The 16,013-nt window shown below is 39.6% G+C and overlaps 1 protein-coding gene across 4 annotated transcripts in view; it reads left to right on the top strand.

Annotated features, from left to right (window-relative positions):
• Positions 1 to 2,816: 2,816 nt before the first annotated feature.
• Positions 2,817 to 16,013, top strand: part of RAVER2 (ribonucleoprotein, PTB binding 2) — a 118,717-nt gene continuing 105,520 nt past the window's right edge. For 3 of the 4 annotated variants that reach the window (XM_037743110.1, XM_017541532.2, XM_017541531.2), the window contains exon 1: positions 2,817 to 3,523. In XM_037743110.1, coding sequence (XP_037599038.1) covers positions 3,275 to 3,523 — 249 coding nt within the window. In that variant the 5' untranslated portion in view covers positions 2,817 to 3,274. The remainder of the gene's footprint in view (positions 3,524 to 16,013) is intronic. The other variant, XM_017541533.2, reaches the window with a different exon arrangement.

Genomic DNA, 16,013 nt, shown 5'->3' with positions numbered 1-16,013 from the left:
CCCCAAAACATAATCAACACCTGATTCATTCACCGGACTTAACCTCAAATAACATTGAATTATTTCCAAAAATTAAACCCATCTCTAAGAGGTAAGTATTTGCTACCACAAAAACTAGCAGACGAATTTGCCATAGATTATAAAGTCAATACCAAAAAAGCCCTTTGGGGCTGGGCATGGTGGCTCATGCCTGTAATCCCAGCACATTGAGAGGCCGAGGCAGGAGGATCATGAGGTCAGGAGATTGGAGATTGAGATCATTCTGGCTAACATGGTGAAACTCCATTTCTACTAAAAATACAAAAAATTAGCTGGGCGTGGTGGCATGCATCTGTAGTCCCAGCTACTCAGGAGGCTGAGGCAGGAGAATAGCTTGAACCCAGGAGGTAGAGGTTGCAGTGAGCCAAGATCATGCCACTGTACTCCAGCCTGGGTGACAGAGCAAGACTCTGTCTCAGGAAAAATAAAATAAAATAAAAAAGGCATTTTGGAAAATGTTTTGAGCAAAAGCAATCACTAAAGTTAGTTTCAGATCACTGTTTGCATATTTATTATATTTAATTATAATCATTGCATAATTTGCTCTCAATGAGACTGAGCCCCTATTGTACAGGAGCATTTTTTTACTATCTGTATTCTTAGTGCCTTTATATAATCTAGCACAAAAGAGACATTTAATAAATGTTTGTCAAGGAGTTGGTATTCATTTGGATAAGTATATGTTCTGAAACATAATGAATGATGCAAGGTTACAGCCTATGCTAAGGCTATTCATGCTTCTTCTTCACTTCAAAGAAGGTACTTTCAAAGTCTCTCAGCTCTACAAAATAGGGTTTTATTGGAGTTTAAAATGTATACCTTTTAAAATCAAAGGAATACAATTTAAAAGCAAAATGATATATTCCTTTGATATTAGAATATCAGGGATGCAAGCAGAGAAATAAGTGCTCTCATACAATTGTGATAGGGAAAACTGAGGTAGTTTGGAAATACATATCAAAACTCTTTAAATATGCTTACTTTTTGAGGCAGAAATTTTGCTTCTAGTTCATTCTACAGAAAAATAATCTTCAAATATGTATAGAGGGTTATTAAACTTAGTGCTGTTTACAATAGATAAAAATGTCTAATGCTAGGAGATAAATGAATTTTCTAATTTTCTAATTCAATAGAATAACATGCAGCCATAAAAACCACAGTATTCAAATGTATTGGCATAGAAAGGGATTCAGAAGACATACTGTAAAAAGCAGGAAACAGCTGTAAACTACAGAATATTATTCAAAAACATTTTATGCAGTAATAGTCACAAAATAAATCATTTAAAAGTTAACAGTTCAGTGACTATTTAGTACATTCACATTATTGGACTACTGCCACCTCTGTCTAGTTCCAAAACTAGATTTTCATCATTCCATAAAGATATTTGCACCCATTAAGCAGTTGCTTCCCATTACCTCCTCCACCAGCCGCTGGTAATCACCAGTCTGTGTTCTGCTCTATGGATCTACCCATTCTGATATTTTATATGCATGGAATCGTACAATATATGACCTTTTGTCTCTGGCTTCTTTCATTTAATGCTTTGGAGGTTTGTCTACCATGTAAATGTCCTTAATTTTTTTTTATGGCTAAAAATATTTCATTGCATATATTTATAGCACAATTTGCTTATCTGTTCATCAATAAAATGGACATTTGGGTTGTTTCCACCCTTTGGTTATCAGGAATAGTGATTGTATAAACATGGGTGTACTGCAGAATATCATTCTCATGATATAAGTATTAGCAGACAAAACATTCAGGAACATTAGCAGCCATTATTTTTGTGTGGACGGATTACAGGTGAATTATTTTATGTTATTCAGAACATTGGACTTTGGAATTAATCAGACCAGATCCCATTTCCTCACTTGTAAAGTAAGGAAAACAAAACCTATGTAACTGAATTATCATGAAGAGTAAATAAATACGTATATCTAAAGCATTTAGAAATGTGTGGTTGGGGGAAACACATGGTGAGAACTCAACTTGTAGTATATATATTTTAAATCTTCTTTAAAAAATCTTGTTTTTTAAATTAGTGTTAAAGTTTTTTTGCTTTTTTTTTTTTTTTTTTTTTTTTTTTTTTTTTTTTTTTTTTTTTTTTTTTTTTTTTTTTGCGAGTGTACTTGTATGCTACACAATTAAGATGCATGATCCCCTTCGCTGATGGTCATTTGAGCTGGTGCCAAAGGCTGCTCCGATTTTTAATCTGATGACATCCGTTTGACTAAGTATAGTTCTACACTGTAACTCTCCCTTCCAAGTTTCAATTAAAATAATGTTCCTAACAGCGTATTCTCCAGCCACTCTGCTACAGCTCCTTTTCCATTCTAGTCTTTCTTTCAGCATAACTTTCTATGTTGCAGACGCAACGACCCAGGTTTTACATTTTAGGAATTGCATGACAGGGACAGAGGGACAGGTGAAGGGCACAGGCTTTCTCATACACAGCTAGAAAAACACATCACCAGCAGGTTTCACCAAATACATAAAATTTCCCCTACAATGTCCCTCTTTTACTCCCCAGAAAATTTCATTGTAAACTCAAAGTTTGCCAAATACGCTCATCTTGAGTGCAGCAGAAGGGTTACGGTCGGGAGCCCGCCCGGCTACGAGGAGGCACCCTCCTGCCTCCCCTCCAGCCCCACCCCGGGTGTGGGAAGCCCGAGTTCGCGCCTGCAGTCCCCGAGCCGCCCCAGCGCGGGAGTTTCGAGGGGAGCAGGGGGAGAGCTGCGGCGTCACGTGGGGGGCCACTCGGGGACAGGCGCCTGGGGCTGAGTCCCCCGGCGAAGCCACTGCGAAGGGGCCGCATCCCCTGGAGCCTGACCCTGGGCGTTCGCGAAGGCCTCACAGAGAGGGGGAGCTCGCCCGCCGGTCCGCGCCTGCACAGGTGTCCGGGTGGCGGCGCCCGGCCCCGCCTGCGGACCCGCGAGAGGCGGGCGGAGGCGCGTCTGTGCGCCGGGGCCGGGGGCCCGCGGGGGAGGTTCCGCGAGGTGGTTCTTGGGCTCCTCCTCGGCGCCTCAGGTTTCCTCTCTCCGCCAGCCGGCTGCTGGCTGCGGCGCCGCCTCTCCCTCCTCCCTCCTCCCTCCTCCCGCCGCCCCCCTTCCCCGCGGCTAGGCCCACTCTGCGGCCTCTGCCCGCCTCGCCCCTGCCCGGGCCTCCTCCTGCTTTCTCTCTCCGCTTCCCCTCGAACCTCCGAGGAGTCCGTAGCCCCGGGACGCCCGGGAAGATGGCGGCGGCGGCGGGAGACGGCGGCGGCGAGGGGGGCGCGGGTCTGGGCGGCGCGGCTGGGCCGGGGCCGGGGCCGGGACTGCGTGGGCCGGGCCCCTCAGCCGAGGCGCACGAGGGCGCCCTGGACCCCGCGCCCGCCGCGCTGCACCCTGAGGAGGTGGCCGCGCGGCTGCAGCGGATGCGGCGGGAGCTGAGCAACCGCAGGAAAATCCTGGTGAAAAACCTGCCCCAGGACAGCAACTGCCAGGTACGGGGTCGGCGCTGGGGGACGACGCGTCCCGGGGGACGGGCTGGGCGGCGCTCGGTGTCCAGGCTGGGATCCGGCGCCTCAGAGCGGTCATGGGGAGGGGGTCGGCGCCGAGGGCTGAGAGCGGCCCCTCGCTTTGACCGAGCTCTTGGGGTTTCTACCCTGCAGACGCCCTGCCAGGGAGGGGGCAGATTGGGAAACTGAGGCTCTGAGAGGCGAAGCGGCTTCTCCAAGGTCACGGGGATCGGGCGGCTGCCGCTAAGTTCGGCCCGCTCTTTTCTTCCCCTACGGCCCTTAGGGGAGTAGGAGGTGAAGGAGAGTGGAGGTGAGTTGTGGAGCACACATTTGGGGGTGCCGAGGCTAAGGGAGCACCTTGACAGGGGCGCGGGGTCCCGCATGGAGTCCCCGGGTCTCGGGGGTGCCATAGCGGGCAGGGGCACGGGAGAGCTGGGAGTGAGTTTCACTGTTGCAGAAGCGCTTGACCAAGTTTCTATGAAACAACTCTCTCTTCAGTTTGCTAAGGCCCCAGAATAGAGTGTTGCTGCGCTCCTTGGAGCCTCGCAGCCGCTGCTACGCCAAGTACGGTACTGGAGGATTTGTTCCTCAGTGACTTGGATGAGGTTTAAAGATAGCTATTCTGTGTCTTTAATCCAGATTAACTGTTGCTTTTAAGATTGGAAACTCTGCATCTATTTAACTTTTCCCCCCCTGGTTTCAAAAGCTGCATCCTCATTGTAGGAAAGCTAGAAAAAGAGAGAAGCACAAAAGGGAAAAACCGAAATCACCCATATTTCTGATACCTAAAGATAACCATTGTTATCCTGGGATGTTGTCCTTTTCTCTTTTCCTATGCACATATATTTTTGTTTTATTAAAAACATGAAATCATTTATTTCACTCTTCAGGATTTGTTAGGTGTCTAGATGTTCACACCTGTTTCACATATATACTGCTGACTTTGTATACTGCTTTGAGTGTGGTGGAGTATCCTGGTAGTTGCGCATTTGGGCTGACCCGTGTAGTTCCTCCTGTAACCGGATGCATGAAATTGCAGGAGGGCTGTCTATTGACCATTGCATGGCAGTTCTTCCATGTGACTTATAAAATAATGAGACCAATGCCCCATTACTATGTAATTAGACCTTACATAGCCATTCGCAATAAATGTGAACATACTTTATGCTTGAGGGGATATTTTGTTTAAAAATGCAATGTAAAAAAAATTCTCTGTCAGCATTGTCTATCTCATCTGTCTTTCAACTCTTTCCGTTCCGCCATGGTCCACTTCCCATCCGTCAGGTAATGTTTTGTGATACTACCTGTTAAGGACACCTGCAATGGACTGATTTCTTGGAAGCAGCCTCCCCTGCCCATACAAATAGAGGACTGCAAGGGAGCTCAGGAAGGAGGAGGCTTGGAAGAAGCAGATGGCATTTTTTTAAAAAACAAATTTAAAAAATAGCAGCTCTTTGTATAGACAGTCTAGGAGAAGAAAAATGGAGAAGTGTCTCAATTTCTTTGTAGAATGTCAGCTGTTTTTGTTATCACAATTCCTTGCATTCTAAAAATATTTAGACCCAAAATTCAAGACGTTCTGTCTATTCTTGCTTTGCTGTTGGTATCTTTCTCACTTCCCTTCTTAATAGACATGAAAAATATATCAAAGGGTCTAAGAAAAGGAACAGTTTTAATTAGTGATAGAAGCTTTCTGAGAATTACACCGGGATTTGTATTTTTGAGATTTCATCTACTTTTCCTTAAACTGTAATATTTTCATGAATATGTTCTGCATGATTTTTTTAATTTTGTGTTTTAACAATTTCCCTTCATTATAATGTCTGCCTTTTCTTAGTGATTATATTTTACTGTCAACTTACTAATGAAAATTTTGTGTCTTTTTGACAGTAAGGCCTACATGAAATCACCTGGGCTAAAACTACATATTTACCCTTATGAAATGGTTAATATGATTTTTGTTCAATTATTAAGTAAGCAGGTATTTTTGAAATACTGTACTAAGTTCTTGTTCTTTTCCAGAGGAGTCTGTGTTTATTCATTTCTTTCTTTCCTTCCCCTCCCGCCCCGAGATGGAGTCTTGCTTGGTTGCGCAGGTGGAGTGCATCTCGGCTCACAGCAGCCTCTGCCTACCAGGTTCAAGTGATTCTCCCTGCCTCCTGAGTAGCTGGGATTATAGGCACCTGCCACCACACCTGGTTAATTTTTGTATTTTGTAGTAGAGATGGCATTTTGCCATGGCGGCCAGGCTGGTCTTGAACTTCTGACCTTAGGTGATCCCCTCTTCCTCGGCCTCCCAAAGTGCTGGGATTACAGGTGTGAGCCACTGTGCCTGGCCTCATTTCTTTACTTTAGAATGTCACTTTAAGGATCAAAGGCATAGAACTCTAGTTCTCAAACTGCATTTGTGACTCTAGAAAATAATGATTGATACTAGTAGGAACCTGTAATTTTTTCTTAACATTTGAAATACATGGGTGTTTTCCTTATTAAATGTAGTTTTCATAAATCTCAAATTTTATTTTTGGTACAGCAGATTTATAATAGCATCCCACAACTTTACAGTTTCTATAATTAAAAGGCACACTGAAAGTATTATTTTTAACTGGAAGCTTTTAGAGATATGTTTATCAAATACCTTATAGAACTATTGGCTCCAGAAAAAACGAACACCTTCATATTAAGTTCTCAAAAGCTTTCTTACCGAATAATTACTGTGCATTCAGTCAAGCCCTGTCTGGTGTTCCTAAGCTTTCTTGAATCTTCCTGGCCATCTTTGTTTTCACAGCCTCAGTTCTGGTTCAAGACATTTTCATCTCTTGTTCACTGTTACAACTTTTCGGTTTGTCACCTACCTTCATTACTGTCCTGTTTCTTACTTTTAGCTCCTTTTGCATACTATGTCTTGAGGAATACTCCCAAAGCACAAATCTGATCATGTCACTCTCCTACTCATAAAAAACCAGCCTTTGGCTGCACATTCCTCTTAAACTTTTCCTCAAATTGTCCTTAACAGTAAAGAACAGTGAATTTGAATTAAGCTACTGCAAGACTGAAATTGCTTTAAAGTTTTGTGTGAGTCTGAAATTTTTTTTCATATAAAATATTATAGGTTTATTTAAAACTTAATTCTCACCTTGAATATGCAAAATACAAACTCCACAAATGTTCATTTTACTTTGTAGTTTACAAATATACAAAATAGATGTTTGCTTAAATTTATATTACATATTTATTAAGGCAAGGAACTATAGAAAAAAACATTTGTTCTGATTAAGGGATACTTGGGAATAAACCATTGTACAAATTATTGCACATCTGAAACCACAATGCATAACAGACTGTCTGCATAAAAATGCTAAAGAAGTAAACCAGGTGCATTACCTGACTTAGGTCATAAATGTAGATCGGAAGACAAATATAGATTTTCCTTGTCAAAGTATGCAGCAGTTTGAAAACTTTGGCTTCCTCGTTTGGTACCTTTAGAACCAAGACTCACCAAGCACTATCATTTAGGCTATTTAAACATGTTTTCTGTACCTGAATTTCTTCCTCTTCTTCTAACATAATAATAATGGCTTTTAGAAGATAAAGAGAATACAAGGCGATCTTAAATTTTTATATTAATTTTATGTTCTATTAGTAACATTGGATTTAACGTAAAAATTGCTATTTAACTCCCCATTTTTTTTTCATAAACTTGACACTTATGGAAAATGTACCGTATTTAATCTTTGGTTCCTCATAGAGTACTCAGAGCTCAGTTTGAAAAGCCTGAAATGATAGGACAGCAGTCTAAGATTCTTAGGCTTTTTGTGACTTGGTCCCTGCCTACATCTCCAGTCTCATTTCTTTTTAGTTTTTATTTATTTTTTTGAGACAGACTTGCTCTGTCACCTAGGCTGGAGTGCAGTGGCACGATCACAGCTCAGTACACCCTTGATCTCTCAGGCTGAAGCAATTCTCCCACCTCAGCCTCTCACATAGCTGGGATTACAGGCATGTTCCACCATACCTGGCTAATTTTTAAAAAATTTTTTTGTAGAGACATGGTCTTGCTATGTTGTCTAGGCTGGTCTTGAACTCCTGGACTCAAGCAGTCCTCCTGCCTTGGCCTCCCAAAGTGCTGGGACCAGAGGTGTGAGCCACTGCACCCAGCCATCAGTCTCATTTCTGATTAGTCCTACATTGGATTCTATTCCACCTTTATCAAATGACCTAGATCCCCAAGTACCTCTTGCCACTGTGATTTGAACCTTTATAGTTATGTCTTTGTTAGTATTTTGGAATGTACTTATAGTGAGTAATTTATAGTGAATGATATTTATAATTATAATTATTTTTAAATGAATAATTTATAGTGAATAGTAATATTGTGAATACTGGTTCTTATTCATAGCCATTGTGTATGTGTGTGTCTGGTCTTTTACAACTGAATTTAGAATTTTGATTTGTTACAGTAATGTTTTCATATTTTTTCTAATGTATGTGTTATCATATTTCTATAAATTGTATTATGGTTAACCTGATTCTGTTTCAATATCATTGTCATTGGTGTTTCAAAATGGAGAAAACAGGGGCATTTGCTGCTTATGTTATTTGTGTTCACTCAGGTTTTTTTTTTTTTAATGTGTCTTATGTGTGTGCATTTGTTTTGTTTTCGTCATATTGTTTACCCTAAAACCTGGAAGAGATTCTGTTGTGTAATTAGAAGAAAATATGAAGTGCTTAGGGCCAACATTCAGAATTAGTAATTGAAGAAACAAAACATTTTATTGTCTCACTTTGGATATTATAAACTTTCATTTCAAAGTACTCTAATAGGATAGTTAGTTGAGAACCTTGATGGTTAATTCACAGACTCATTTGAAACCGTAATATTACCAAGTAAGCACTTTTTAGAATCATAAACCACCAAATGTAAGAAACTAGTTAATTTTTTTTTATATAATTAAAACTTGTTTCTTCCCTTTCTTTTTCTTTCTTTTGTAAAACTGAGTCTCATCGTCAACCAGGTTGGAGTGCAGTGGTGCAATCATAGCACTGTAGCTTTAACTCCTGGGCTCAAGTGATCCTCCCATCTCAGCCACCTGAGAAGTTGGGACTGTAGGCTTGCACCACTGTGTCCAGCTAATGTTTCTTAATTTTTTGTTGAGACAGAGTCTTCTTATGTTGCTCAAGCTGGTCATAATCTTATTTTTAAAAGCTGTGTATTCCTGTTTGTCTTTTACATCAATATAAAAACTATAGAATTTTAAAATGTATTTTATGTCCTTTAACTGTGGGACTTAAAAAATGTACTTTGTTTTCTTTAACAATATATTCAGTAATTATTGTCTCTTTTTAAAATAGGGCTATTATTCTCTACTTACTTCTTGACAATATTGGAGTGTTCTGTCTTTTTGAAATTATCCTTTCTTTAAAATCAAAATGCTGTTGCTTAGCTCCAAAAGTTACTTTTCTTAGTGTATACTATCCAAAGTTATCTATTATATTTTTTCTAATGTAATTAAGCAGAATTGAATTATGGCTTCTACTTCTTTTTCATGTGTTTTGTTGTCCTATTCTCAATGTAACAACACTGAAAGCTGCTAGGGAAATGTACTTCTAGATTTCTGGGACACGACTGCCTCCTTAAGTTTCTAGTTTTGGCAGAAATTCTTGAAAAGTGTTTCAGAAATGCTGTTCTGTTATGAAAACACATTTAAGAAGAGGAGGAATACTTTGTGGTTAGCCTCACAATGCTGTGTTAACTAACAGCCGGTCCAAAGAAGTCTCACGTAATCTATAGCCCATTTCCCAGTTAATGACTGGGTTATGCTTAGAAATTCTTTTTTGGACTTGTGGAATGTTTTCACATAGAAAGAATACGGTAGATGGTATTTAGTTTTCAGGTTAGCATTTTAGCCTCTATTTAAGTTATGATTGTGTATGAAGTGTAAGATTATACTAAGTAGTATGACAACATCTAACAAAACTTTAGCTTTGTGCAGGAGCAGAAATTCTCCCAGCTTCAAATCATCAGTATCTACTCCTGCATCTTATGACAAAAGCTCAGGAAGAAGAGAATTTAGGGAAATTGCTCCTTGAATTAACAAGATTCAGAAGAGGGAAGCATTAAATGAAGTCAACTCCGATCAAAGGCGGTTACTGCAAAAGGGGTTCCTATTACTAACTACCTGTGTTTCGTCTTTTGATTCTTCTATTTGCACTTATTCTTTCCTTGTGGACAAAAAATTTTTGTTTTTTGTTTTTAGATATGAGGTGTTGCTTGCTATGTTACCCAGGCTGGAGTTTGGTGGCTATTCACATATTCACAGGTACAATCATAGCACACTGCACTGTGGCCTCAAGTTTCTGGCCTCAAATCCTGTGCTGGCATACCCAGCCTTGATTTTAAAAAAAGTTTTTACTTTAATTTTTAAATTTATTTTTTGTTTTTAATTTAATTAATTAAAGAAAAAAAGCTTTATGGGGCCAGGCATGGTAGCTCATGCCTAGAATCCAGAACTTTGGGAGGCCAAGGCGGGTGGATCACTTGAGGTCAGGAGTTTGAGACTAGCCTGACCAACGTGGAGAAACTTGTCTCTACTAAAAATATAAAATTAGTGGGGCGTGGTGGCACATGCCTGTAACCCCAGCTACACAGGAGGCTGAGGCAGAAGAATAGCTTGAATCCGAGAGGTGGAGGTTGTGGTGAGCCGAGCTTGCACCATTGCACTCAAGCCTGGGGAAGAAAAATGTGGCAGGCTCCGTCTCCAAAAAAAAAAATTTTATGCTTAGCTTTCCTTGCTCAGCTAAAACAGACAAACTAAAGAATATTAGAATGTAAATGAAATAAAATTATTTATAAATTTTAAAATCCTAAAATTGCTTATCATGTATCATGGCTGTTTGTGTTTTGTTTGCCTAATGGCTCAGTTACCTTATTCTAAGGAGGTAATATGAACTGAGAGGGGTATTAAGTGAGAAGTCGGAAGATCATATCGCTTAGAACATTTGGCTATACAGTACTGTATATTTTGGCTGATAATTATGTGCAGGATAGCCCCTGATTGTTGGGTCGAATAGCTTCTATTTGCTCTTCCAGATCTATTCTCCATCCTTCTCACCCACTCCTTATCCAAAGAGGCTAATCTATACTGTCAATTACACCAACAAGGCTCTCTTATCCTCTGTTTTATGGTTGTATTTGGCCAGAGCTACTAGTAGGAGACCAGAGGATTGAGGAGAGCAAGAGTGGAGCATTTATTCACCCAGCATTTATTCACAGGTGACTGTGGGTTGGCTGATTCCTCTTTAAAGGTTGATTTCTATCCGGTGGCTCCCTCCATACAACCAAGCTCTCCTGGTTATCATACCATTCCTCTTGTCTCCTTGGGCCCAGGAGGAGTACAGGACTGTTGCTAGCCTAGGATTTATTCAAATCTTCATAGATAGTCTCTTTTAAAAATTCTCCCCAGTTAGTTTCCGAGTTTGCCATCTGTTATTTGGTGGAACCCTGATTCTGTTGCCTACTCAGTCGCCTTTCTTCCCATTGCCTGTCCTAATCGCACCCAGATATCCCCTTGAAGACCTACCCCCTTTTTTTTTTTTAGCAACTGTATGATTTGGGTGGATTTCAACTTTATCCCTATCTGTAGGGGTGACACAAACCAAAGAATACAGTTCTTCCCTTTTTCAAGAGGAATTGGTTAAAAGATGGGCAATAACCTAGACCAAAGCCTATCAGTCCATAGCCCTTGGTTGTTGTGTTGAATAGCTTCCATTTGCTTTTCCAGATCTATTCTCCACCCTTCTCACCCACTCTTTATCATGTCCTTAAGGAACATGATAGTCCCTTAGTCATAGTGATTATTTCAGCCTGTCATAGCAAAGAAACCTAGGACTTGTGTTTGGTTGTTAATCTCCTTTTTCTCCACTGGATATTAATGCAGACACATATGGCTCTGGCTGCAGCTGACAGACATCAAGGGAGCAGATGTGCAAAGGAGGACTGCCCTGGGGGGGAAAATGTAGAGAAGCTGAGCTGGAGCCCTGATCGAACTGTATCTGAAGCTTAACTACCTCTGGACTTCATACACATGCAAGCCATTAAATCCCTTTCATTGTTTCACTTATTTCAAGTTGGGTGTTATGTTACTACCAACCAATAGTATCCTAACTTACAGAATTTTAATAAAAAACATAAAGTCTTATTTTTGGAAGGGATAGTAGAAGGCATTTCATCTAACCTTATTGCTCAACACATGAATCTAATTTGCAAAGTCCTCAACACATGGATTCTAATATATTTTTAACTTTTTTTTTTTTTTTTTTTTTTTTTTGTAGAGAGGGGATTTTTGCCATGTTGCTCAGGCTGGTCTCAAACTCCTGGGCTCAATCAATCTGCCCTGCTTGGCCTCCTAAACTGTTGGGATTGTAGGTATAAGACACCATGCCTGGAATTTTTTTTTTTTTTTTTTTTTTTGGATAAAGCTAGAAACCATCAGTCTCTGCAAACTGAGACAAGAACAGAAAACCAAACACCACATGTTCTCACCCATAAGTGGGTGTTGAACAATGAGAACACTTGGACACAGCGAGGGGAACATCACACACCAGGGTTTGTTGGGGGATGGGGGAGGCTAGGAGAGTGATAGCACAGGGTAGGGGGATGGGGAGGAGTAGCATTAGGAGAAATACCTAATGCAGATGATGGGATGATGGATGCAGCAAATCACCATGACACGTGTATACCTATGTAACCTGCACGATCTGTATGTGTACCCCAGAACTTAAAGTATAAATATATATATATTGTTTCAAGGAAATCCCCACAATTAAAGTATCCTACTCCATCTTCAGACAGCTTTCTTTGTTATAAAAGTCCTATTTATATTGAATATATAAAATTTATTCACTTGAAGCCTTTTAAAATTTATTTTTTATTGTACTTTAGGTTCTGGGGTACATGTGCAGATCATGCAGGATTGTTGCATAGGTACATACATGGCAATGTGGTTTGTTGCCTCCATCCCCTCGTCACCTATATCTGGCATTTCTCACCATGTTATCCCTCCCCAACCTCTCACCCCTGCTGTCCCTCCCCTAGTTGCCCCCAACAGACCCCAGTGTGTGATGCTTCCCTCTCTGTGTCCATGTGTTCTCACTGTTCAACACCCACCTATGAATGAGAAAATGTAGTGTTTGATTTTCTGTTTTTGTGTCAGTTTGATGAGAATGATGGTTTCCAGATTCATCCATGTCCCTACAAAGGACATGAACTCGTCGTTTTTTTATGGCTGCATAGTATTCCATGGTGTATATGTGCCACATTTTCCTTGTCCTGTCTATCATCAGTTGGCATTTGAGTTGGTTCCAAGTCTTTGCTATTGTTAACAGTGCTGCAATGAACATACGTGTGCGTGTGTCTTTATAATAGAACGATTTATAATCCTTTGGATATATACCCAGTAATGGGATTGCTGGTCAAATGGAATTTCTATTTCTAGGTCCTTGAGGAATCGCCACACTGTCTTCCACAATGGTTGAACTAATTTACACTCTCACCAACAGTGTAAAAGTGTTCCTATTTCTCCACATCCTCTCCAGCATCGGTTGTCTCCAGATTTTTTAATGATCGCCATTCTAACTGGCGTGAGATGGTATCTCAATGTAGTTTTGATTTGCATTTCTCTAAAGACCAGTGATGATGAGCATTTTTTTCATGTTTTTTGGCCTCATATATGTCTTCTTTTGAAAAGTGCCTGTTCATGACTTTTGCCCACTTTTGAATGGGTTTGTTTTTTTCTTGTAAATCTGTTTTAGTTCTTTGTAGATTCTGAATATTAGCCCTTTGTCAGATGGGTAGACTGCAATTTTTTTCCCTTTCTGTTCACTTGAAGTCTTGATCCAACATCTACCCTCTGGAAATATATAGAAATTACAGTTTTTCCCTTTTTAACTTATGACTTAAATTCCTTCAAATGACTAGTTTTTAGGACATGATTCTAAGTTTCCTCACCATCTCATTTATTTTTCTCTGAATACACATCATTATCACTTTGTCATTATGTCTGTTAAAATATGATACCCAAAATTGAGCATGGTAGTCTAGTTGAGATCTCCCTAAAATCCCCAGCCAGAACAAATTTTCCTTTCCTCTGGATGTCTATAATAATAATAATAACCTTTGCTTTTTTGGGTGCCTACCCTTGCCAGGCACCATACTTGAGTTGTTTTAATATTATATTTAATCCTCATCTTAAGGCTGTAAAATTGGAATTTCTTATTCCCATTTTATTTATAGAGAAACAAAGATGCAAAATAAATGTCAAACAGTTTGCCCAAGATCATTCAGCTAATTGGTGGTAGAGTGGAGAACTAATTCTCTTTCATTCCAAAGCTCACGTTCTTATCTCTCATTGTATTATAATTCCTCTTTACAGAGCTATATTGTTAGTGCTTCAAAGGGCAAAGATCATGTAGTGTTAACCTTTGTATCATCAATGTGTAACCTAGTGTAAAAAAAAGGGGACTACCTCCCTACCTTGTTCTAAAATGCTGTACTTCTGTTGATATTTCTGACCCATGGCACACTCTGAGGACTGATGTGTTAAATAACATTTGCAATGTAAGACTGTTAGCTTTTTTGGCAGAGAATTCTCTCCATTTACTTGTGATTATTCAGTCAGTCAACTGTTTATGGCTTAAGAGTCTGTTGAAAGCTCTAAACCCTCTCTCCAAAAAGGGCCAGTATTCATCAGCACACAAAATTTGCATATTATTTCAAGGGTGTGTGGATCTCTTGTAACTTATTCCTGATCTCTTTAGGGGATTGTAGGCCATAGGTTGAAAAGTGCTATTGCAGGCCAACAAAATTTTGGTCATGTCTTTGGGACCTTACTTCAGTAGTGACCATTTGGGCAGATTAAAAGCTGTTGCTTCAGGAGAGTTTTCATTAGAAACTTCTGTAGGCCACATTTATGCATGGGGGCTTTGGGTAGTGATTATCTGGGCAAGAATATAAATCAGACTCAATAATTTTCTTTTTAAACAAATCAACCATGCTACTTCATGTTTGATGCAAAAGCTGTTCTCTCTGGTCACCTAGCAGCCCACAACTGACATTTTAGATTCTGTGCCTGGCCCAGAGTGGATGCTCAACAAAGTAAAAATTTTAAGAGGTTTCCAAGAAGTTACAATGTAATATTTCTTCCTTAACATTTATTAAAAGTCAAACATTGATACAAAGAATGTTTCTCTTTAAAACACATCAAGAACATTATCCATTCTGTTTTCACAATAAATATTTCTTGCTAAGAAAAAAAAATTCTCTTTTGTTAGATTTTAGGGATGCAACTCATTGTGAGCCCCTAAACTTATTTTCTAGATATTTGGTGCTTAATGTTCCGTTTATTTACTACTGTTATCTTTAGGTTTGTAAACTTATTTCCTACTTCGCTATGTTAAGGCATTTTCTTTGTGTGTTTGAGGCTTACTGTTAAACTTTTATTTCCATGTGAATGCCAAAAATAGCATTAGATTCATTGAAATTTGTTTGAATCTGTATTTGTACATGCTTTTCATTGTCTCTTTTCCTGCCACTCTCTCAAGCCCCTACCGTACCCCACCCTATCCCCTCTACCCTTGGACAATTGGTTTTTATATCTTTCCTCAACCTACTGCAGTGATTATCTGCTCTTAGTTCCGGCTTGCCTTTATGTCCTGAACTTTGGATATTCTATTACCCTACCAGTTTAACTACTTGATTTCAATTCCAAAGTAGTCTTCATTTATCTGATTTTATGCTTCATAATTTTAGCTTTATAGTTTTTTTTTTGTAGTCAGAACTAGAGTAGAAAGTTATGGCAATAAACAAGAAGATGTGAATCTGGGAAGTTTTTGTAGTAATCTCAGACTTACAAAAACTTCTAAGTATAGCACAAAGAATGTTTTCCCCCTGAACTGTTTGAGAGTGCTGACCCAATGCCCAACCACCCTGAATACTTTATTGTGTATTTCCTACAAACTAGGACATCTTCCAAAATAACTGCAATGCTACCCTCCAAGTCACACTATTTCCTCCCAATCCTCAGATGTATTTAAGTTTTGCCAGCTGTCCCATCAATGTCCTTTACAGCGAAAGGATTCAGTTCAGATCATATATTGTATTTAGTTTTTGTAGAATGTCTTTCAATTTGGGTTTCTATGATGTTTCCTCATGATTAGAGTCAAGTTGTATGTCTTTAGAAGGAATATCACAAGATGGTATGTGTTTTACATTTGTCCTATTGTGATAAAGTTCACTTTGATCACTTGGATTTCCTTTGATTAAAGTGGTGTCTGCCAGGCGTCTCCATGTAAAGTTTTCCACTTATAATCAATAAGGATTTTGAGGGGAGATGCTTTGAGACTGTTTAAATATCCTGTCCCCCTTCAAGCATTCAATTTATTCATTTATTTATAATAATATAGGCCTATGGTTTCCTAT

Source organism: Cebus imitator, unplaced genomic scaffold (assembly GCF_001604975.1).
Source record: "Cebus imitator isolate Cc_AM_T3 unplaced genomic scaffold, Cebus_imitator-1.0 Scaffold135, whole genome shotgun sequence".
Classification (NCBI taxonomy): domain Eukaryota; kingdom Metazoa; phylum Chordata; class Mammalia; order Primates; family Cebidae; genus Cebus; species Cebus imitator.
Note: the sequence above shows the minus strand (reverse complement) of the source record. Positions and strands in the feature narration are given on the sequence as shown.